The 22241-nt window shown below is 44.5% G+C and overlaps 3 protein-coding genes across 30 annotated transcripts in view; 1 reads left to right on the top strand and 2 right to left on the bottom strand.

The window, feature by feature from the left end:
- Nucleotides 1-11462, top strand: part of KANSL1L (KAT8 regulatory NSL complex subunit 1 like) — a 59546-nt gene extending 48084 nt beyond the window's left edge. For 6 of the 7 annotated variants that reach the window (XM_064661958.1, XM_064661956.1, XM_064661954.1 and 3 more), the window contains 5 exons: nt 999-1123; nt 2068-2122; nt 7328-7440; nt 8933-9071; nt 9707-11462. In XM_064661958.1, the coding sequence (XP_064518028.1) occupies nt 999-1123; nt 2068-2122; nt 7328-7440; nt 8933-9071; nt 9707-9955 (681 nt within the window). In that variant the 3' untranslated portion in view covers nt 9956-11462. The remainder of the gene's footprint in view (nt 1-998; nt 1124-2067; nt 2123-7327; nt 7441-8932; nt 9072-9706) is intronic. The other variant, XR_010432100.1, reaches the window with a different exon arrangement.
- Nucleotides 11463-15319: 3857 nt separating this feature from the next.
- On the bottom strand, nt 15320-17846 carry RPE (ribulose-5-phosphate-3-epimerase). Its single transcript, XM_064661959.1, has 6 exons — nt 17688-17846; nt 17491-17570; nt 17271-17410; nt 16576-16710; nt 16325-16411; nt 15320-15892 (listed from the first exon to the last, which is right to left on the bottom strand). The coding sequence occupies exons 1-6, from the start codon at nt 17807-17809 to the stop codon at nt 15770-15772; spliced, it is 687 nt and encodes a 228-aa protein (XP_064518029.1). The 5' UTR covers nt 17810-17846; the 3' UTR covers nt 15320-15769.
- Nucleotides 17847-18254: 408 nt separating this feature from the next.
- UNC80 (unc-80 homolog, NALCN channel complex subunit) overlaps nt 18255-22241 on the bottom strand; it is a 120526-nt gene continuing 116539 nt past the window's right edge. For all 22 annotated transcript variants that reach the window (XM_064661877.1, XM_064661865.1, XM_064661864.1 and 19 more), the window contains one exon: nt 18255-21451. In XM_064661877.1, the coding sequence (XP_064517947.1) occupies nt 21176-21451 (276 nt within the window). In that variant the 3' untranslated portion in view covers nt 18255-21175. The remainder of the gene's footprint in view (nt 21452-22241) is intronic.

Here is a 22241-nt window from a genome sequence, read left to right as displayed (position 1 = left end):
CTGGAGTGTAAGTTTGGTTTATTGGCATTGTGCCTTTTTTTTTTTCCCCAAATTTCATTAAATACACTGTGATTTATGTTCCCAGTTTTACACATGGGCTCTTATGACCCTTTTTTCTTGGTGCAGCTACATAAAATGGCCTCATGGTGCAAATACAGTCACAGAATTTATTAATTCTCAGTTTCACCAGTTAAAACACTTTGTACAGAACTGTAGGCAAAGTCTCTGGTATATAACTTTGATGAGGAACAGCAGAGCTCTGGTTCAGTGAAATCCCTGCAGAAACAGTCTGTTTTATCCAAATTCATGGCAAATTTCACAATAATATTCAGATTTCAATTCCATGGTTTTGCTAAGCTTAGTGGTATACTGGTGCTCTGTAAGTTGTCATGTTTTAATGCAGAGTGGAGTTTAAATGTGTGTCCCCTACGTAGTTTTGACAAGTCATACTCCTCCTTTTTTTCCCTTGAGCCAACCATCATCAAAGAACACCTAAATGGGCATTTTAGGATAGTCTGTTTCCATTAAAGTTCAGTTAAAAATGGAGAACTTGTAATATGGAATGTATCGTGATTTAAAACTAAATTTTCTCTCTCTTTTGGAGTTCTTAATTATATCACACTGAAGAACCACTTGGGTTACAGGTTAGTAGATGATAGAAGATCATCTTTGTAGACTGCACACCATGAAGAAGGTGGCATTAACTTCACAGTTCTCCTAAGTACTCAGAATTAACTGTACCTGAAATCAAGGAAGAGAAACTCACGTTGATTTCAGTAAAAGTTACACTAGCAAGAAGTAAACCTCAGAAATGAGACAGTTTTAAGATTTATTGAGATTCCATTGAAGGGAGGGAGATGTTGGAAGTCATTAAGCCGCTAAAAAATGTGTTGAAGTTACAGACCTTCTCCTTGTGAAGTTCTGATGTTTCTCAGCTAATGTGTACTTCCTATGATTTGAGCTGACGCATCCCCTCTTGTATTGATTGTATGATTCAGCATAACTCCAGGAGGCGGTTGAGAAGTGAGAGCTCCTATGACATAGACAACATTGTTATTCCCATGTCGCTGGTGGCACCGTCGAAGTTGGAGAAACTACAGTACAAAGAAATCCTTACCCCAAGGTTTGCTCACGACCTCTTTAATTGCAAAGATAGCAAAACAAACGTGAGAATTTTGAGAAAAATATAATTAACATGGAGCATGGAGTTAGAAAATGTTATAATACTAGGATGGTCTCTTCATGTGCTTGAGGCTTTTTTATCTGTGTACTTCAGTTTGTGTGACTGAAGTGGTGGGAAGACTGGACAGCTGATAGCACATGGAAAATAGTCTGATATACACAGGGAGGTGGCAGATGCACAGACTGGCTAAAAACAGAAGTGGGTTTATATCATCTGAATTATAGTGATACTCATGGCCTTAAATGTGCCATAAAACTGACCGACTCTGAATGGTTATTTGGAGGTTGCTGTCTTTTTTGTGTGTTCCTAAGAAAATAGTTTGCTGTTTCCAGTGAATTAAACAAAATGGATTTAGCATATATTTTTTAAATTCAGACATTCTGATACAGTAGAATAAACTTATTTTTTTCCATACAGTGTAAGCCTATAATCCCTCATTCTAGAGACATTTTGTTTGTTTGTTTCAGAAAAAGAACACGAGGTAATTGATCTCCAATGCTATAATTCAGTGGCTTACTAGCAAATTCCCTGAAATTGGCTAAATGTACTTGTTCTGTATTTTAAATCTCTAATATGTAATTGCTTTTATATTGCCTTTAAAGCTAAAAATATCATTAAGACTCTGTTGGATAGCTTAAAGACTGTGTTGGGAAAAGGAAATGTTAGATACTGAGTTGTGAAAGGAAAATTTAAATTTCAGGCATCTTTTATCAGCACCTTAAATTTGCGAAATTATTTTATTTGAAGGAAATTCTGAAGCACAAGCAGTGGTGAAAAAGGATTAACTAAGAATATACTGTAGAAACAAAAGAGTCATCTCTACTGCTGAAATAATGAAACAGCATTTAGGTAAATTAATTTGATTTTCCTTGTCTCATTTCTAGCTGGAGAGTTGTTGAACTTCAACCTTTAGAAAAATCACATACAGATGAAGAAGAGGTAGGCTGTATTTTAATTAAACCACCAGTTTTTATTTAAGCTAGATATAATATATAATTGGGATAATTGGTACATACTTTGTGAAATCACTGACTTCATGCAAATCCCGGTAAGTTTCAAGTTTCAGAAATAAATTATTAAGTATCAGATTGTGAAAATTTGCCTGTCCCTTGCTGCTGCACAGTCAGCAGGCCCAAAGGGTCCCTTGGGTCCAGCCTCTGCCTTCCCTGCTCCTGAGCACTGTCATGCTGGCTCATCCAATGTCCGTCTCCTCGGGGCTACCTGTGCTATAATGCTGTTCTTTTCTCTCATCCTCTCCCTCCGTGGCCAGTTCCCATGGCATGTTGCTCTTCAGATGGTAATTAGGCATCCTGCCTATAGGTCCAACAAGTTTATTCAGTTTTCTTCTCAGTGTTTGTTTTCCTGCAACCCTTCTGTTGGGAGGAAACTTTTCTGCTTTGTCAGGAACAACATAACCTTCAGTAGTTCCCACCTGCCTTTTGAGCGAAGTTTGCACATCATGTGGTACTGTTGCTTCCTCCAGACATGAGAATCTACTTTTTCTTCAGGGAATGTCCATGGACTTTGCAGCTGAGGGTCTCTTTCTTCCCTAATCAGGGGTTTGAGGCATTTTGTAACCTTAGGGTGAACATACCAGCAGGTCTGGTCTCTAGGCTGGTTTTTTGTCCTTCCAATCTTTTTGTAGCTCCTTTTCCAGAAACCTGCCAGTTTTGCTGTCCTTTAAGCATCTCTGATCTCCCTCCAGTCTCTGCCACTATCACCAGCTGTAACTGTAGAACTTTGTGCTCTCATCCACAGTATCTGTTCTTGAGCTCCTATTTCAGAGAATCTCTACAACTGGGGTAGAAAATACACTCTGCACAAAGGCATTAGCTTCATGACAGTTTTGCTAGGTCTGTAGCTTCCTGCTCCATGGAAATGAACCTCTAGGAGAGCATCATGGCCTCAGTTCCTTACCTGGTGTAGTTGCACTTATTGGCAGCATGCTCTTTGGTTGGAAGGAAGAGAAAAGCTTACTCTGTCCCCGCCTTTTCCAATGCAATTGAGAAATTCTTGTGAAACCTGGTGGTCAGATTTATGTCACCTCCACCCGCTGACTTTTGGGCTGCTACCTCCTCAGCCAGCAGGAAACATGCCTGATCTTCCTTTGTACCGAGAAGGTCAAGTTACATGCACAGGAGAACTCTCCTGCAAGGATATTTAATTAAACCATTCAGAGAATAACTAATAAGGCAGCAAGGGCACACTGTCCCTTGAGCATCTACTGTTCATTACTCTCTCTTTGTTCTGGTATCTGGTGGAATGAGGGATGGAAGAATTTCAACACCAGTTTGCCTTCAGGGCTTCCAGGGACTTGCTTGGAGGAGTCAGTGGGTTTCTTGTTTAGATTTCATATCCCACAGAGATGACTTGTCTTGTGCTTTAAGTGTATTTTGCTGAAGGGACTTCAAGGTGTCTCTCTGAAGCTCGTGGGCCAATCACTCATTTAGTAGCCCTCCCAGTACATTTGTGTTTGACATGACTCATTGATCTAGTATGATTCATCTTCTGGCCAGGAAATAACTTGAGTTAACAATAAAGCAGCTTTGCCTCCTGCTGTGGCCCACTGTATCTGTATTGTTTGTGCTACTGGGTAGAATTAGAAGGGACAAGAGAAAAATGCTACAGATATTGTTCAGCCGATTTCCCCCTTTCTTTTGGGATCATGTTAATTGGTTTGGATGTTTTTCAGAGTACTGAGAAAAGGTGATTGATCATAATTCTTCCACTTCCTTTGCTTTAGCTTTGAGCCGAGTTACATTTGTTGCCATGTAAGCTTGTGAAAAGACACAGGGAAACAGAACCATTACCTGTTTGCATTTTCTGCACTCACGCTCTTGACACGCTTGAAACTGCTCCTTGTGCTGAAGTAGGTCATTCATGCAGGAAAAGGGAAGGCAAAATCTACTTTCTGCTTTTATATAAAATACTCTTTTTCTTTATTTTACTGCATAGTAGCCTGTGGTGGCATTATATAATAGATTCTTTTCTGGCTATCTTCTGCATAGCTAAATTGAAAACTTCTGGAGTTGTCCTTGTGTCAAGCAGCAGTCAGGGATTTCTGCCACTGGATAACTTTTTTTTTCCTTCCTCTTTCTCTTCTCTCTCTTTTTTATTTAAAGGCTTTCAGTGCAACAACCCCTATCCATGCAACAGACTTGCACTCAGTTTCCATGAGTTACAAAAAAATTTGTCATTTTCCACAGGAGCCACACTTCCAAGGATAGAAACTGAGCACTTTCTGGGAACCAAGCCTATTCACCATATTTGAGTATAAAAAGCCTTTATTTGAGTATAAAAAGCTTACCTTCTTTGGGTGCATTTTTGTTTCTGGAAATTTAGGCTTACAAGGATAAAATTGGCAATGCAAAAGTTAATCAGTATACTATCTATGTCTGCTCTATTACTTGCTCTAAAAATACTTAAGTTTCTGGAAATAGAGCATTTGAGTTTCCTGGTTTGCATGTGTGAATTTGCAGTCTGTTATTGCTTTAATGCATGGGAGGGTGTGGCACGAGTCTTCCTGTTTTATTTTGGTTTTAATTTGTTTTATCCAGGTTAAAATTCTGGAAAGGCACAGTTGTAACATTCAAGTTTATTTTGTAGTTGTTTGAGTAACGACAAATACTTTGGAATAATTCTGTGTGCAGTTAGTTTTGCGTAAGTGTTTTCGTGGCCTATGACTCAGTGTTCCCTGTGGAGCCAAAGAGTGAAACACAGATTTTTGTTGTTTTGAGAACAGAATATTTCAGAAATACTCCTGCTGCTGTTCAACATTGATGCACAGTGTCTTGTAGTGCGATGGGGGGATCCAAACCATAGTTTGCTTTAAGTCTTTTTCTTTGAGTGAAATCATTAGACATGTCTCACAAACAGGCCTTCCCCATTGCCTTTTGTCTCAACATCACTGCCAGATCCATCCACTGAGGACTGGCACTTTTTTTTCCTTTTTCAAACTAACCTTAGTGGGGAAAAATATCCCAAATTTCTCATGTTACAGCAACTTTAAATTAACCTAAAGTTGGTAAAGTACATAAAGCATTACAAAGCTGGGGAGGGGCAGAGGCTGTACTGAACCAAGCAGAGACCTTTTACTCTGATGTCATGAGACTTTTATCCATAGAATAAAGAAAAATTTTTAAATAAGAAAATGTAGTCTTCAATGGAATAATGTAGAACTCTTTTTAAACAAACAAGTAGTTTAATCTGCTATCACTAGCTATGAAAGGAACAGTAAGGCTTATTTCTGTATTTTTCAAAACTCTTCACTTAAAAAAGGAATATGGACTTGGATTTTTGAAAGGAAGCTTGTTAAAAATGAAGTTTCTTCCCAGGATGAAAAGTTTTGGCAATTTGCAAAGAAAATTATTTTCCAAGTCTTAAGTTTTTCTTTCAAAATTATCTTTTGTTTCCACTTCAAAGGAAATCTGAGCACACAGAAAAATCCCGAATTTTCCCTGAGGGAGTAACACTTTTGTAGTTCATAAAATTCTCACTTTCACGCTATACATCATTGACCTTGGACAGACAAAATGTGAACTGAGATGCAGCCTGGTTCCGATGCCATCCAAGTGACAGAGCTGGTGAATTCCAGAGAGAGGAGGAAACCCACTAAGTTGACTTGCATGAAAGGAAACCAGCAGCTAACAATGTGATTTGTGTTTAACATAAATAAATAAAAGCAATGAGGAGCCTTCAGCAAGGCGTCATGAGATGGCCAAACAAAGCAGGCCTGTTTGTCTGAAGCTTCCTGTTGAGTGCTGAGGAGGAGCTGGGCAGCCACAGTTTTACCAGCAGGTCCTGAAGCTGATTCTCATTGCACTGAAGGCTTTTGGATGCTTTTCATTCATTGTAATGCTTTGCTGTTGTACCCATAATGGCAGTGAACTACCTCTGGGCCGAGAGCTGTCCAGAGGGGAGCACTGCAGCTACCAGTGTCACCTGTGGCACTATGGCACTACCTGGCACTGCAGTGAGGACTGTGCTTTCAGATCTGTGTTTTGTCAGGCTCAATCAGAAGATAAATAGTGTTACTTGTATAAGACCACTGAGGATTTTCCTTTATAGAAAAAAAATCAGTTTATTTTCCATGGTCCCCCACTTATTAGTATAATTCTTGTCCAGGACTGATCTGGCTATGCAGCTTCACAGCTCCTATAGACAGGAATTGTTCTTTCCTAGAATTTCTCTGCTTTTGAGTTGGGAGTGGCTGACATAAAATCCATGGCTGCAGCACTCGTATGCTCTTGCCAACCTCAGCTTTTTAGCTGAACTTTGAGTGGTTTGGAGCACTTTGAAATAACTGTGAGCTGTGCTGAAGGGGTCCAGCCAAGATCTTGCCTTTCCATCAGGGGAGCGAGGGGGAAGGGCAGAAGGGCAGCAAAGTGCTCCTCGCCCAGCCCTGGCTAAGGAACAGACTTCCTGGTGTGCTGCCAGCAGAGAAACAAAGGTGGCAGTGAAGGTCTGGTGCAATAACTGCATATTTTACCTGAAAAGCTGGCTCTTGTTTGACTACGAGCAGGTAAAGTACTTGTGTTAGGGCTGGTTTAAGCTGTACTGGGGTCATGCAAACCAAGAAATAGTCTCTTCAAAGCAGAAGCCATTTTCTGCTTGGTTTTGTAGCAGGAATGCGGCACCTCAGGTTTGCTGAGTCTCTCTCTGTGGAGTTTTCAAAGTCCTTGGTGATCTCAGAGCTATTTCTCAGTGCTTAAAGAGCACCTGGCGAATCCTGCTGCCTCCCAGCCTCCTCCTGAAACAGTGTCTGGAAACTCCTGGAATTTTTGCTTGTCTTTATTATGTGCTTTTAACACTGCCTTGATTTGCAAATGAATACATGTCCTCTTAATTTTCTGCCTCTCACCATAGAGAAAAATGTGTTAGTTCCATGGGGGGGTATAATTTCTATATCCATTCAGATTAACCTCAGACATATAAAGAAATAAAGGTGCAAGTGACAGCATCCCATATACCAGAGCTCTTGTGAGCTGAACACGTTTTTGGGTGTGCCTTTATACTGCAAGCATGCATTGTGTTGCGTCCTCTTGTTCAGAGAACAGACCTTTGCAGAATTATATATAATACTGGCTGGCTTTGTTTCTAGTGATGTTTATGATGAGTGCAGCAGCTCTCCCTGTCTTGTTACAGGCAGAAGATCTGTCCGACGAAGCTTTTTCCTTGCGTCACACCAAGTATGAAGAAAGAGAGCGTGCGAGATGGTCGCTGTGGGAGCAGAGCCGCTGGCCCAGGAGGAACAGCAGGCAGGTGTACTGGCTTTGATAAGAGCCTTCCTATTGAACCTGGTCTGGGTTGTTGGTGCAGCAGTGTCACAAATGCTGTCACAGAGAAGTTTGAAAACGAGGGCACTCTTCGTTAATTAATTCATCAGGGGCAGTACCAGGTATGTTTGGCTTTGTGGCTGGAAAGGGAAGGCAGTGCTGAGACATGCATACTTAAAGAAATTCGGCATGTCAGTGACCTGGTATTAGTGAACAAATAGCTTACTCCCTCACTGAAGACAGAGCTATGGTAGCTGATGCCACTCCCAGTTATTAGGACTTCAGCCACACAAGAGTAACATGAGCCCTTCTTCACTCACCTGACTCAGATGAAAGTCCACTGCGTTCAGACATTATTGAAGGGGTCCTGGAGTGTGCCAGGGACCTTACGCTTTAAAAAGTCATTGTGTGAATGGTTCATTCTCTCAGGTTTGCCATCTGGTGCAGAACTCAACAGAATTAAATATAACCACTAAAAGTCTTTCAAAAAGTAGTGTATATCAGAGTGAGCATCATAAAGCTGTAACTGCAGTTTGGCACTGGGAAGATGATTTCCATAAATCACTTCAGAATCTGAAGCATTCTGTAAATGCTAACATTTTCTGCTTTTTGTCATAGGCTTGTGTCTGCTCTTGGATGAAAGTGAACCATGACACTAGGAATAAATATGCAAAGATAGCTTTCTTTAATGCAGGAGAAAAGTAGAGCTAAACCATCTTAAGGAATTCTATTTTAAGCAATTTTGAACATAAAAAGACCCCAACTTTAGAAAGTATATTGAAAAATAAAAAGTTCTGTATGTACCTTAATTTTGAAACTATGAACTTCTTGGTGAAATCCTAGTGCTACTTGAATTCAGAAGTAAAACTGCTCATTGATGTGAGCAAGGTCAGGCTTTCACCTGGCATTTCAGATGCATGCCACTGTTTTATATCTAGTACAAATTTGTATTAAAGGCAAGGTCAAAATTTTTAATCCTGTTTAATTCTTGATTGCTTTGGAGTTGAGTCCAGAGCAGAGGAGAGAAGGGGGAGCCCAAGGACCTGCTGCTGCCTCTCAAGTTGCATTGGCTCAGACTGCTGACGGTGCAGTTTGGAGACTGCAGGCTCCTGCATATGATGCTGTGTTCTCCCAAGTGGAAAGAGCCCACAGTTCACTGACTTCTCTTGTCCAAAATCACAGTTCTGGTGAGCGTGTGGAGCAAGGCACAGGAGTGACCAGCCACCAGCTGTCTGCAGACAGGGTGTGCCTGTCCCAGCCCTGTTTTGTCCACTTAGCTCCTCCACACAGTGGAGGCTCCAGACAAGAGGGTTGTCAAGAACCACATATGTTTTCATCTGCTCTTTTGATTTAAACAAGCAGTAGGTAGCATGTATGGAGAAACTGACCAGTTTGAAAAGAAAACCTGAACTGTTCCTGGCAATGTGAGAAGACAGGGAGTAGTTCTTAAGACTCCTTTCTTATCCTGCACTAGATCTTACAGCAAAAATGCCGATGGCCGACACAGCCAAGACCAGTGTGCTGCTGACCCTGCTCCCGACCCGACTTTGGAAGCCCACAGCTCTGTGTGTTCAGGGATGGCACCACTCTGCAGGGAGGGCCAGGAAGCGAAGGTGGGTGCTTCCAGTAGCTTCCAGGTCTGGACAGGTCAGTGATGACTCTCCCTACCATAAAACAAAGAACCTGAACATACTCCCCTGTCTCACTGATCGGAAACTCGGGCTGTCACCCCAGTGTATGCGCACTGAACGTAGTGCTGCTGTTTTGAACAAGATTGCTTTGCTTTTTAAATTAACCCCAAGATCTGTCAACAGGTAATAATTTCATTGCTCATTACACAGGGCATATGTTTTTCAGGCAAATATGGCAGGACTGGGTTCAGGCTGGATCTTTTTTCAGGGATGTTGGTGAGGGTTCCAGACAGGCCTGATGGTTACAGGGTCAGGTATCCTGATGGGTCTGGCACTGTGGAAAAGAGCTTCCCCCTTCCTGTACTATGCCTATTCAATGGTAGCTCTGTTAATAGTTCAAACCCTTATGTAGCCAGCTTACATTGCCAGCTGGTGCCTAGCAGTGTTGTATTCTTTATCTGAAGAGCCCTGCAAACATTGTAAAGAAAGACACTCATTTGTAACTTGATAGCAGATCATTCTGCACAGAGCTAATCAGTTCAGACTCAACTAAAATCCCTTTTTACCCTCTTTCCCTTTTTTTCCATCCTCACTCCTACGCTTCTACTTCCTTTCAGTCTGGGCTGTGGGAACTTCGAGTTTTTCCACTAAAAGATGAAGAGGTAGAAGCTTTACTATGCCAAGATCAAGTAACAAATGAGGCTGAAATGTCAAGTGCAGATTTCCCCAGCAACTCTCCCTGCGCTCTGGGCACACCCACTGCTTTGCCAGACAATGGCCATCCACCAAGAAAACAATCTACCCAAGAGTCAGAAGACTGCAAAAACATTTGCCTGGGAAGCAACAGTACAAGTAAACAAAGGTGACAGGGAATAATGTGGTTCATTAAGAAAGCCAATTAAGGTGGAGAAAAGTGTAAGGTAAAATCTCTCTCATTCACACAGCATATGACAGCACAATTCAAAACCTTTGTGTTAGCTGCATATAATATATTTTCTTTCTTGCTTTGTAACAGGCAGGATAAATCCCAAAGACAACACTTTCTTCTTCCTGAACCCCAAGAGAAAGTAATTATTTCAAGCTGGAAGTCTAATATTCCCAGTGTCGCGAGTGGGCACACATAAATTGCTGGCACCATTCACTGTCTGTTGTCATATTGTCACATTTGTCAATAATCATCCTTTTCTGTTTTGTTTGTTTTCAAATGCATTTCTGGTTCTAGTGGACTCTGGTGCAGCAGGAGATGCTGCCTACCTTAGCCAACAACTTAAATTGAACACAGAAAAACTACTTGAAAATAGAGGGGATAAGCAATAGCCTCAGATTACTTTCCTCTGTGGCATGACCATGGGGCAAAAACCTGTCTCTCTAACTGCACGTGTAAGGTAATGGTAGGCGAGAACCAGCAGTTCAAAGCAGGTCATGTGGAAGTCTTGCATCTGGCTTAAAATCTGTACTCAGCTCTGAGTAGTGATGGGGCATGTTTCATATCTATGTCCTCAAGCAATAAGGTAGAAATAGCTCACTGTTTTTCCATAGTCAATGTATCTGCTACCCAGAAAGTAGGGTCTCTGCTTTGGGCGTGTGGGGAGGGAGAGAGAGGAGGAAAGGTGTTGAGTCAAATCAGTGATGCAGCTCTTGGAATACTGTGGTTTGGGTCATCTTATTTCTTAGTCCTTCAGCAGCTAATGAGGCTCATAATACTTTGCTTTAATATGTTTAAAGTCTTGTTACAATTTCTGTATAGTGCCTTGTAAGAGTCTCATAAGTATGCCAACATTTGGTGACTAGCTGGAAAGGAAAAGATGATTGATGTCTAGAAGACCAATAAAAAAAAAAGCCCCAAAGCTTTCCACTGTGATTCTGGATAAATTTTTCATTTCCCAGCACACTCACAGTGAGGAAACAAAGGCAAGCTGTTTAAACTTGCATCTAAATAGCATAGTTTGGAATGCATCTGCAATCCCAAGAGGTATTAACAAAGATTACACATTGAATGTAGGTATAATCCATCAACAGGATGTTTTTCTGTGTAGGACAGTTGAAGACAGTTTAATAGGAGTCTGTGTTTTTATGCAGTTTTCTTCCACGTGTAATATCTGGAATGGCACTGGACAGATGACCCAGTTTTAGTGTCGATTTTTTTTTTTTGGTCAAAATGACAGCAAATATACAAACACTGGGTATCTGCAAACAGTTCAGTAAAGTTTCAACGCTACAACCTATTGCTACATTGTAGTTTATTGCACATTCTGATTATTTTTTTAAACACTTTTTTAACACTGGTTTGTCTTAAACTTGAATCTTGCCTCAGTGTCTGATACAATAATCTTTGATGCAAGGTTGGTTTTTTAATTAAAAGTTATTTCTATATATGTTGTATATAGTCTGAATTTGATGGCTTTTTAGAAGTGAAGTAGCAGCAGCAGTGCTTCCTCTTGGCACAGAGCCCTGCTTGGCCCACAGATGGCTTTGCAAACCCTCTGTAGCTTTGCTGTGGTACTGAGGCTGTGCTGGTGCTGTGGGGCCAAGGGCCCCTTCAGCACCTCAGTACGAAGCTGGATGTTGCCCTCTCTCTTGCCCTGCATGAGCATCTGCTGCTGGGAAAAGGTTTCTGAAAGGTACGTGTCTCAGATGCTTTGCAGGTCTTTTCCATACCTTTATCCATTCATTAGGAATGATACCTTCCATACCTTTATCATTCATCGAACCAGCTCTCACCCAGCTTTGTTGTAAGGTCAGGGCTCCCTGTGCTGTCTGATCCCTGAGGCAGTAGGAAGAGTTCCTGCACTTCAAGAAATGGGACACAGCAAGTAAACCAACCAGCCAGCTGCCCTCCATGTCCTGAAGGTGCTGCAGGAAATGGAAATGCAATCTAGTATGTTAAGGGAAGGAGAGAGAGAGGAGGGTGTTTTTCTGGATTGGAGGGTGGGAAGAGTGTTAAAAAGGGGGCAAAAAAGAGGTAACCCCCATAGGATAGGAGCTGGATTCCCATTTGGTCAGCCTGAGGACCTGTAGAGTGTCCTTACGCTGGTGGTTCAGATCCTGGCTGCCAAACCATCGTGTGGCTGCTGGGTCATTCCAAGTGAGGGCTAAAGCAGCTGCTGCCTGAGCATTGCACAGCTAGAGCACAGTGCCAGAGCCTCCTGCTCACAGTGCCACCGTGGGCCTGCCCCACACGATGGTGGCACGCAGGGCTCTGCCATCAGGTCTGCAGCACATGCATGTCCTGGCAAGAGCCATTGGGGAGGGTGGCCAGGAACAGGCTGTATTTGCTTTCCCCCAGCACTTGTCCACCTGGAGGTCCCTCCCTCTGGCAGGGGAAGGTGGGCAATGCTGTGTGCACATGGCAGGTGAGATACTTTTCGGGAAGCCTTAGGCCATGCTCCTCACCTGCGGCACCTCTACTCATCTGCCACCTTGCAGCAGACCTATGCCCTGCCCTCTCTGTCTCCACTGTGTCTCTGCTCCAGCCAGGAGCAAATTCAGGGAAGCATCTGATTTTTCAGTTGCCCCATTTCACTACTGGGACAGGGTTAGAAAACTTTCTTAATTCAACGTGGTCCCAGGACCAGCCCCTCTTCATTTTCTTTCCATATGCTGTATGCAGCTGGAATCAGCACTGGTATAGTGGTTTATTGCCTGCAGCCCTTTTTCAAGCAGAACTGGGCTCCTACCTCCAGACAGCTCAGTTTTACCTGAATGCTGGTGTTGTGAGGAAGCTGCTGGTGGTGGTGGGAGTGGGCTGAGAGCTCAGGGCGAGGCTCATCCTTGAAGCCACAAAATGTGTAGGAACCCCCTTCTTGTTTTCTTTCCTTTTCAAAGTTTTAAACAGAAAAAAACAGAAACAAAACCCAACCTGTTTGTCTTTGGCTGTTAAGCTATCAAAACAGCTGTCGGCGCTGCTCCCAGTGCTGTGGCTGAAGGTGTTACAGAGGCTGACTGTGAAATACCAGCTTAAATATAATGCAGGAAGCCCCTCCCAAGCAAGAAAGGGGGGGTGCACAAAGGCATTTCCCCTGTGCTTAATTTACCATGTGCCATTGAGATTTTTTATTAAGGCCACTTACGTTCTGCTCCCTGCTGCTATGAGGGTTTAAACGCTTCATCTCTGCATCCAGGACCTTAATGGAATGTAAGTACAAATACAAACTACTTGACCCTATTAAAATTACACCCAGTGTGTGTCTCCTGCAGTGTTTTATCTTGCCCAGGGCTGTGGGTGTACCCTCTGCAGGATGTGTCCAAGCCCAGCCTGACTTGGCTCTGTCAGAGTTGCTTTCATCCTGTTTTCCAGTACAGACAGACCTGTGCTGTCAGACCCCCCTGGACTGCTCTAGACCATGTGCCTCAATAACCCACCAGGCTGTGCTCTCCCTTAACAGAGCTCTGCAACCTAATGGGCCTGGGGTTTATTTGGCCCTGGGGAGACCATCCAAGCAGCTTGCTGGGTTTTCATGTGGGCACTCGGTTCCAGTCCCTGGGGCTGTGACAGGCCCTCCTGAGAACAGGAGAGCAGGCCTGAACAGACCCGAACAGATTACTTCTGTAAATGTACAGAGGAAAGAAACTTGAAACAGATTTAAGCATTAAAGGACATTCAAGAATCATTCATTACTGTTATTCCATGAATGTGGTCACTAACAGCTTTAACCTGAGATGTGTAAAAGCTGCTGCAGCAGGAGCCAGCTGCATAAACCCATCTGGGTGGGACTCAGAAGCAATTAAGTAATTATACCCTGTATGTGTAATGTCTCTCTCCCACAAGACTCCCAACCTGAGAGTCAACACAAGTGCAAACTGCCAGCTTTAAAACAATGATAAAGACATGGCTACAACCTGTGAAAGCATATCACAAGGTTCCACAAAACCTAGTACCATCAATTAACTAGCACAACTTGGGTGTTCCCCCCACATTATTTAGGATAAAAAGCAGAAATACTTTGATTACGCTTTCAATCCAGTTTACACTCAACTGCAGGAAGCCAGGATAGTACAGCTGTTGTTCTACTGCTTTCAACAGCATGAAAAGCCAGACTCCACATCCTGAACTAGCATTTTCATAGCTGGTGGGTGCTCAGCCTGCATTTTACCTACCAGAGCTGTGACTATTTGTCCATGCACATACATTAAACTCAATGCTGGTTCTTTCTAGAAGCACAGCTAAGCTGCTCTTACACACCCAATAGGCCTTGGACTTGCCTTTCCTAGCCAAGCCTGCTTTTGGCAAGCCTCTTCTGAAAGATCACTCAGTGCAGTATGTCCAGACAACTCTGCTAGTTCCCAAATGGGGTTGCAAGTGGAAACAGGAAGCAACATTTGTTCACCTAAACCACAATTAACCACACAGGAAAAAGATGCAGTTCAGCCATTTGAGACACTTGTCTAGACTGTTTGAACTAGCCCTCACTCCTCCTTAAGAAGGGCAGTGGCCCTTGCTGTGGGGCACCTTGCAGGCTCTGGGCTCAGGAGAAGGGGTGTACCAGCAGCTGCCAGGTGACACCTGCCCAGCTTTGCTACGAGGACAACACACCTGACTATGGGCCTGTGGAAATGGGAGCCTCCTGGCCTGGGCCCCTGGGGGAGCAGACTGCAACCCTTCTGTAATTACAACTTAAAGGGAAAAATACCACGCAGAAAACCACAAAATATTAAAGAGTCAACAATCCTAAGTGGAGCTATGGGAGACAGGTCTATGTAAAAATGGCCTGCTCAGGTCTTCCTCTGGTGTGTTGCAGCTCTCCTTTCATGTGCCCAGACAGGCCAGTCTGTGAAGTGGGCACAGCCAACAGAAGGACTGAGAACTATGTGGTTCCACAAGGTTTTTTATGGAGCCATCTCCAGACATTTCAACCTACATATCACTTCAGCAGTATCAGTTCTGTAGGTCACCACCTTAATGGTTTACTCAGGCACATAAACCAAGGAAGCTGTGGGACAAGAGAAAGGTTTTTAACTATCTGAATGGTTTTAAAGCAATGTTCTTCCATGGAAACTCATTGCTTCCTGGAATTTCAGACACTGCTGTCTTAACTGGCTATTTGAAAGCTAAATGAGAAGATATAGAAGATATTCCCCACTTTGTGACCTGGTAAAGATGCTGCACTGACTTGTTCAATAAAGGCAAAGCACAAGGATATTTCTGGCATCAGTGGGATTTTTTTTTAGCCCTCTTATGACTGCATTTTCCCCAAACTTAGTCCCAAACCCAGTCATTTGTGACAGTCAGCTTAAAGGAGACTTACCGCACCAAGGAAGGGGCATTTTAATGCAGTAGTGGAAAAGTTTTGTAGGAATGCACAGATCAAATGACAAAATACAGACACAGCAGAAGGCAGTTTGATTAAGAGTCTTCCACAAGACAGATCGCTTGTGGCAATGCTACACTCTTCTAGCAAGCAAAAAACTGACTGTAAGTCAATCCAGTCGGCATTAGAGCTTGTGCTATAAAATTAGCATCCACAGAATCAAGAGACAGGCTCAAACCATTGCATTTCCAACCCTGAAAGACAGGCACAACATTTCCCACTGCTGCTTGCTTCATCGCAGTGAAGGAATGACTCCTCTGTTCAGCAGCAACAAGCTTCTGTGATTAGTGTTCATCCAGCCCTCCCTTGCACACGAGAAACGAGGGTTCTCCTGCATGCCCAGAGCCTTCTTGAACACGGCTTGGGCAGGTCTCATCGATCCAGACTGCGCTTCTGAGCTGCTTCTGAACACACATTCCTGAGCAGATTGATCACAGACCTCGGGTCTGCGCTCTTCATAATAGCACTGCCAGACACAATCATATTGGCACCTGCCTGAAAGACATGGGACACCCATTCAGTGGAATAGGCTTACAGTTTTCCTGTTGTAAAGCACTTAAGGAGGTACTGAATTCTGGGCTAGTGCTAAACAAGCACTACTTCTGGGACACAGGTGACACATCTCCAACTACAACACCCAATTAGGTTTAGAAAAGACAGCTCTTCCCCCCTCTTTCTTCATCATTGCTCCTATTTACCTGAACACACAAGAAACAAACAACTTCTCTAGCTTAGGGGAGGCTTCAGTAGCCACTATTAAGAAAAGACAAAAGATTAGACCCCAAGTAGATTTTTATATTAAGTGCCTAAGTGTGTTCCCTCTGAAAACTTTTAACAGCCAAAATTCCTCCAAAGCTTCATTTTCTGGGAGCTGATCAAGTGTCTTAGCACAGTGACTGAGAACAGTACTCTGCTGCAACCTCTTACCTCTGCGCACTTATGGATAGTGTCAGGCCCTACTCCTCCATCCACTTCTATATCCAAGGAGGGAAACTGTGTCCTCAGCCACTGAACCTGGGGAACCATATAAAAAGGTGGGCACTGAGATCCACACTGAGCTACCACCATCTCATGCAGTTTCTTACACATCTAGACAGGGTTTATTTACTTCACCACTACACTCCATACTGTTAGTTAGCTTTTAGCTCAATAAATAAGGAAAGAGAAACATAGTTTACCTTTGGCATCATGTCTTCCATAAATTTTTGCCCTCCAAACCCAGGTTCTACTGTCATCACCAAAGCCATGTCTATCTGATTGGCCCAAGGTGCCAAGTGTTCAACTGTAGTGCCAGGCTTGATGGCCAAGCCAACCTGTGGGGAGGTAAGAAAAATCCAAGTGCACCTTAGGATGATGGCAAGGCTGGCCTGAGCTCAGTACAGACTCCTAGGAAAGTAACTGTGTGTCTGTCTAAGCTCTGGAAGAACAAGCTGGTTTAGGTAAAGATTCCCGATTCTCTTCACTGAAACTGAAGACTGACTTCATGCACTGAGTGTTAGGGCTGCAAGTGCCAATGTCTGACCACCTGAAATGGCAACAATTAGTTTTTCATAGAATCACGGAATCAGAATATCCTGAGCTGGAAGGGACCCACAAGGATCACTGAGTCCAAATCCTGGCCCTGCACAGGACAGCCCCAACAATCCCACCATATGCCTGAGAACATTGTCCAAGTGCTCCTTGAGCTCTGGCAGACTTGGGGCCATAGCCACTTCCCCAGAGAGCCTATTCCACTGCCCAAACACCCCCTGGATGAAGAAACTTTTCGTAATATCCAACTTACACTTCCCCCGACATAGATTCACTGGTCACCAGAGAACCTGCCAGCAAGGTGGCTGCTCATTACGCCGAGCGCAGACCGTGCTCCCCTCACCTTCATCCCATTCTCTCGAATGTCCTTTATCAGCGCCCCGGGATTGTCCGTCGCTTCTAGATGGAAGGTGTACTGGTTCGCGCCAGCGACTGCCATGGGCTTAACCCACTGCTCCGGCCTGGCCACCATCATGTGCATGTCTGGAAGAGGGGAGCGAGCGGGGAGCTGGGGCCGGGTCCCGCTGCCGAAGAGGCAGCGCCCCGCAGCCCCCGGCCCTTACCGAAGAAGGGCTCCTGGCCCAGCTGCTTGCGCAGGCTCTCCACGACAGGGTGGCCGAAGGTGATGTTCGGGACGAAGTGTCTTGGGGCCGAAGAGAGAGACGCGGCCGCCCGCAGGTTACCCCGGGCGGCCGGGTGGGGCGGGCGGACCGGCCCGCCCCCCGCGCCCCCGTCCCGTCCCGCCCGCCCCCGGCGTTACCCGTCCATTACATCCAGGTGCAGGTAGTCAGCCCCGCAGTCCAGCATGCGGCTGCACTCGGCGCCCAGCGCCGCCAGGTCGCTGTTGAGGATGGACGGCCCGATCCTGCACCCTGACGCCATCACTGCGGCCGCGGCTGCTGCCGGGACGGAGGGCGGGGCGGGCGGGGCAGGGGCGGGGCGGTGCCTCCGCCATCTCGGGGCCGCGGCTCCGCCCGCGCTGAGGGACACAAATGGCGCCGCAGGGGGCGGGTCGAGCGGCTCGGACCCCTCCCGCGAGGGCCCAGGCTGAGGGGAGCAATGATAACAACCCTGGTCTGAGTGGTTTACAGTTCCCAGTGAAGTGTATTTCGTCAGCCCCAAAGACAGTTCCAGCCCCACGCTGGAACGGGGGAGGGCAGAGACCTTTCCAGCGGCACCCCCTGCGCCAGCACCGGGAGCAGACGGGTAAATTTTAACAAATGCTGTCGGTATCCTGGAACAAAACCGCGTATCGAAGCCTTTCAGAGAGAAAGAGAGAGAGAGACCGCCCGTGTTGCGCAAGAGGCTCAAACACAGAACTCTGTCCTTTGCCGTCACTCCTTTGTATTTAGCCCTCGGGGCAACGTTTGCATAAAATGCTGAGGCAACGGGACGGACCGACACACGGACAAGACAGGCACAGCCGGACATTGCTGAACACGACATGCGCTTAAGGCCTCTAACACTATGTAAAGCAGCATCGTTTGTCTTCACAGAGGAAATACACCAGTTCTGGTACAGAGAGACGGAAGGAAAGCACAAACCAGCTAGAGTACTTTGTATGCACCTCATCAGAACAGCATTAAGGGCAACCGATATGACAGTAAAACATGAGAAATCAGGCTCATGGGCCTGCGTGTCTGTGCCATCTCTCAGCAGCCATCCCACAAAACCAAAGCCAGTTGCCCAGCCACCTGGATAAAACTAAATTACAGATTACGTCATTTATAAGCTGCATTGATTTCTAGCAGGGTAGACATTAAAAATAGGCATTTTAGTCCTTGCTATGGCTTACTACTGTGGATTCACCAGAGACAATGGAAACTTGAAACAGTTATTACATACACTGAATTAAATGAAGCAAATCACAGTAATTTTGTCATTGCTAAAATAGAGTACTGTGGTGAGGCCTCTACTTTTCATTAATGAAGATCCTTCCTTCTCATTTTCAGCAGGAAAGGTCGCACCATAAAGTGCACCATGAATTCTCTGTGTGTTGTGTCTCGGCTCACGTTTGAAGCTCTCCTCCCTGTGACTGCCAGTGACCCAGCCTACCTTGGGACTTGAAAGTGAAGCTATGTTTTTCCTCATTTGTGCGTCACTGTTAATAATAACACTTATCATCTGAAGTTCAGCAATTCTTGGAGTGACCTCCGAGCTAGGAGCTAATCCAAAGCAGTCTCCTACAGGTACCTGGCGTTGGCTCCAGTGCACTGAGGAGATAAGAAGCAGTACAGCATGTTTTGGTCAGCAGAGGAAGCAGTTTGTTGCTCAGGACATACAATGGGGCACTGCCACCTCTGCCCAACCACCTCTCTTAGAAAACCAGGTACCCTTTGGAGCTGCATTGGTGCACCACCTGTACATTATATATCCCCATATATATTGGGATATATATGCTGCACTATAAAAATAGTTGCTTTTTCATCCCTGCTTTTCCCAAGAGGGCTGAGAGCCTCCATCTCTCACCAGTGCAGTGGCAGCAGAGCATGCTAAGCACCTCAGAGAAAGATGGCCTTCGCTCTCTTCAGAGGTTTAATGCAGGCGAGTTCAGTCTTCAGACTGCTGTGCACAGCTCCTGTCAAATTTGAGCATTTGGCAAATGCCAGGCAGTGCAGCCTGAGGCTCCACGGGCTTCCACAGGCTGAAACCTGCTGCCAGGTGTGTGGTTACTTTTCAAAGCCACAGTAAAATCTGCGTGCTGCACTACAGCAGCGAGGCAGCTCTTCGTGTGGCTGTGTTTTAACAGCTACTTCAGAGTTGTTAAGGAGAGATGCAAGTCCTTTCTTTGGAAATGGCTGGCAGGATATCGTTTCCCTCCTAAGGCCGTTTTATCATGTGTGTGTCCAAATGACAAGCCTTCAGGAGCCAAACTGGTAATTAGCGTGTTTTAGATACTCTCAGGATGATCCAAAACATTTTCCTCTGCACAATAATGCCACAATTATAAACCCCAGTTCTTCTAATGTGAACTGAAAAAGGCAGTGTACGATTCCCAAAGCAGAGGGTAACTTTGGGCATTGCTGATGATTTCATGGTTTGTTTCACAGCTGTTTGCACTTTGCCTGTCAGTAGCCAATGGCTAAATTCACATTTCATGATGCTGCAGCAGAGCCCATAACTCAGCTGTGACTTCATCTGATCCCCCTCGGGATCTTCCCCTTCTGTAAATGTTACATACACATATTTAACACTTGCATCCATGATCATTACATACATAAAATGTAGCCTTTTTAAATACAATCTCAACATGCCAAAAATAGATTCTTTCATCAAGTTTTCTGCCCTGGAATAGCCATCTTTCGTTTACAATGTATATATATATATATTTATATTTATATTTTTATATATAGGAACATGAAAATACCATATATAAATATTTACTTAAAATCCTTCTATCTAAGTACATCCAAGAGCATCAGTGGAGCAGTTGCTTGGGACCATGCAGTTCCTTGGGGTTCTTTTTAAGCTGTCAAGATGAATTGCTCAGTACATTTAAGCAGGACAGTGTGGGCTGCAGATCACTCAGCCCCTGCCCATCTGTATCTGTGCACAGCACGTGCATTCCTGCTTATGGAATGTACTGTATTCAGTTTTACAGAGCAAATATTTTTGTAGCACAAAGGCAATATCTTACAGACTGGGACGAAACTAACAGACAAAAGTAAGCCGAACTGAAGCCTGCAGGGCCAAGAGAAAGGGGAAAAAAAAAAGAGTCTAATTGCTTCCTAGTGCTTATCATTGCTCTGCAAGTTAGAAACAATGGTCCCAAGCTTGTGAAATCAAGCTTTAGATTGGTCCTGTCAGTGTTTTTCACTGTCAGTACCAAGGTGTAAGAGCCTTGGATTCAGCTGCTATATAGCCCCCCTCTCAAAAACACTACAAAAATAAATATTGGGCACAATCACAGAAGAGGCTTTTCTGTCTCACACAGTCCAACAGCCTGTTACCCACGAGGCTGCTGCTCACAGTACACGGCTGCCAGATCAAGGCTCTGTGCACCACATTTGCCTACACACCCCTACCCTGAGAATTCAGTACAAATTCTCTTTTCTTGTGGTCTCGCCCTGAACTGAAACAGATTTCACAAACAGAGACTTGCCAGTCTATAGCAACCTACTGATAGCCATTTTCTTATAATAAGGATAATAAAGTGCTCTTGGTTTTAATTAATTACTAGTCAGCAGTGAATTCTAAGGAGAAGGTGCACTTTCTCTTCCTCCTCCCACTATGGCACTTCCCCAGGAGTTAAACATGAGATTCATCCAGATCGATGTCCGTCTCCCCGAGCTCCACGTGTGTGAAGCTGAAGTGAGTGGCCAGCAAGGGGTTCTCCATCCCGTTGTCCTCACTGATGTGAAGGACAGTGTCCCCGTGCTGCAGCAAGCTGGTGGTCTCGAGGCCAGCATAGTCCTCGGTGTCAGAGAGCTGGGTGGGTGGGGTGCTCTGTGCTGTTGTTGGCCGGGACTCCAGGCCCTCCTCTTTTTCCTTCTCCTTTTCAGCAGAGAGTGCCTCGCTCTGCAACTGAGGAGAGCTGGTGGTCAGGCAGAGAGAAAGTGGGAGGGAGGGGGCAAAAAAAGCAAAGGAACATCTATAAAATATTTTCTTGTACAGAAATAGATTTTACCATAAAGGGCCAGGTATTTGCAGATTATAAACCCATTAAAATTATACCCCTGACAATGATATATTTTTTCTGGTGAATCAAATTTGCAGAAATTATCAGAAAAGTTATCTGATTTCAGTCATCAACACTTCCTTATTTCATCTGTTTTAACTTATGGCTTCAAATAGAGAGTAGGTTTAGATTAGATATTAGAAAAAAATTCTTCCCTGTGAGGGTGGTGAGACCTTGGCACAGGTTGCCCAAAGTTGTGGATGCCTCATCCCTGGAAGTGTTCAGGGCCAGGTTTGATGGGGCTTGGGGCAGCTTGGTCTAGTGGAAGGTGTCCCTGCCCATCACAGGGGGCTGGAATGAGATGATCTTCCAATCCAAACCCTTCTGAGATTCATTCTGTGATTCTGAAGATAGAGGTCTTTCTTTTGTTCATGATGAAGGACACAGCCCCAAAAGATATCTGGGCATATAGAAGTGATCTCAATTCACTGGTGTGTTGAAGGGATGACTGGAATTGTCCCTGCACTGTCCTCCGTCATGTCCAACAGAGAAAAATGTTAGAAAGCAATTCCTTTTTGCAATGTGATGCTTTTGCTAAAACAGTCCTGAGGCTTTTGAAGGAGTCCTTCCCTAAGGAGGCATCTCTCAGGGAATAACCTGCAAAACCTGTTGAGGAAAGCTTGCACTGGTGAGCAG

Source organism: Pseudopipra pipra, chromosome 7, assembly GCF_036250125.1.
Source record: "Pseudopipra pipra isolate bDixPip1 chromosome 7, bDixPip1.hap1, whole genome shotgun sequence".
NCBI lineage: Eukaryota > Metazoa > Chordata > Aves > Passeriformes > Pipridae > Pseudopipra > Pseudopipra pipra.
This window is presented reverse-complemented; position numbering and strand designations above follow the sequence as displayed.

What these genes read in the sequence shown, in the direction of transcription:
- RPE (XM_064661959.1), bottom strand. Translation starts at nt 17,809, where the DNA reads ATGGCGTCAGGGTGCAGGATCGGGCCGTCCATCCTCAACAGCGACCTG. An exon ending in GGGCCAGGAGCCCTTCTTCG is followed by an intron (nt 17,411 to 17,490) that starts GTAAGGGCCGGG and finishes CCCCTCTTCCAG; the next exon opens with ACATGCACATGATGGTGGCC. An exon ending in TTCGAGAGAATGGGATGAAG is followed by an intron (nt 16,711 to 17,270) that starts GTGAGGGGAGCA and finishes ACCTCCCCACAG; the next exon opens with GTTGGCTTGGCCATCAAGCC.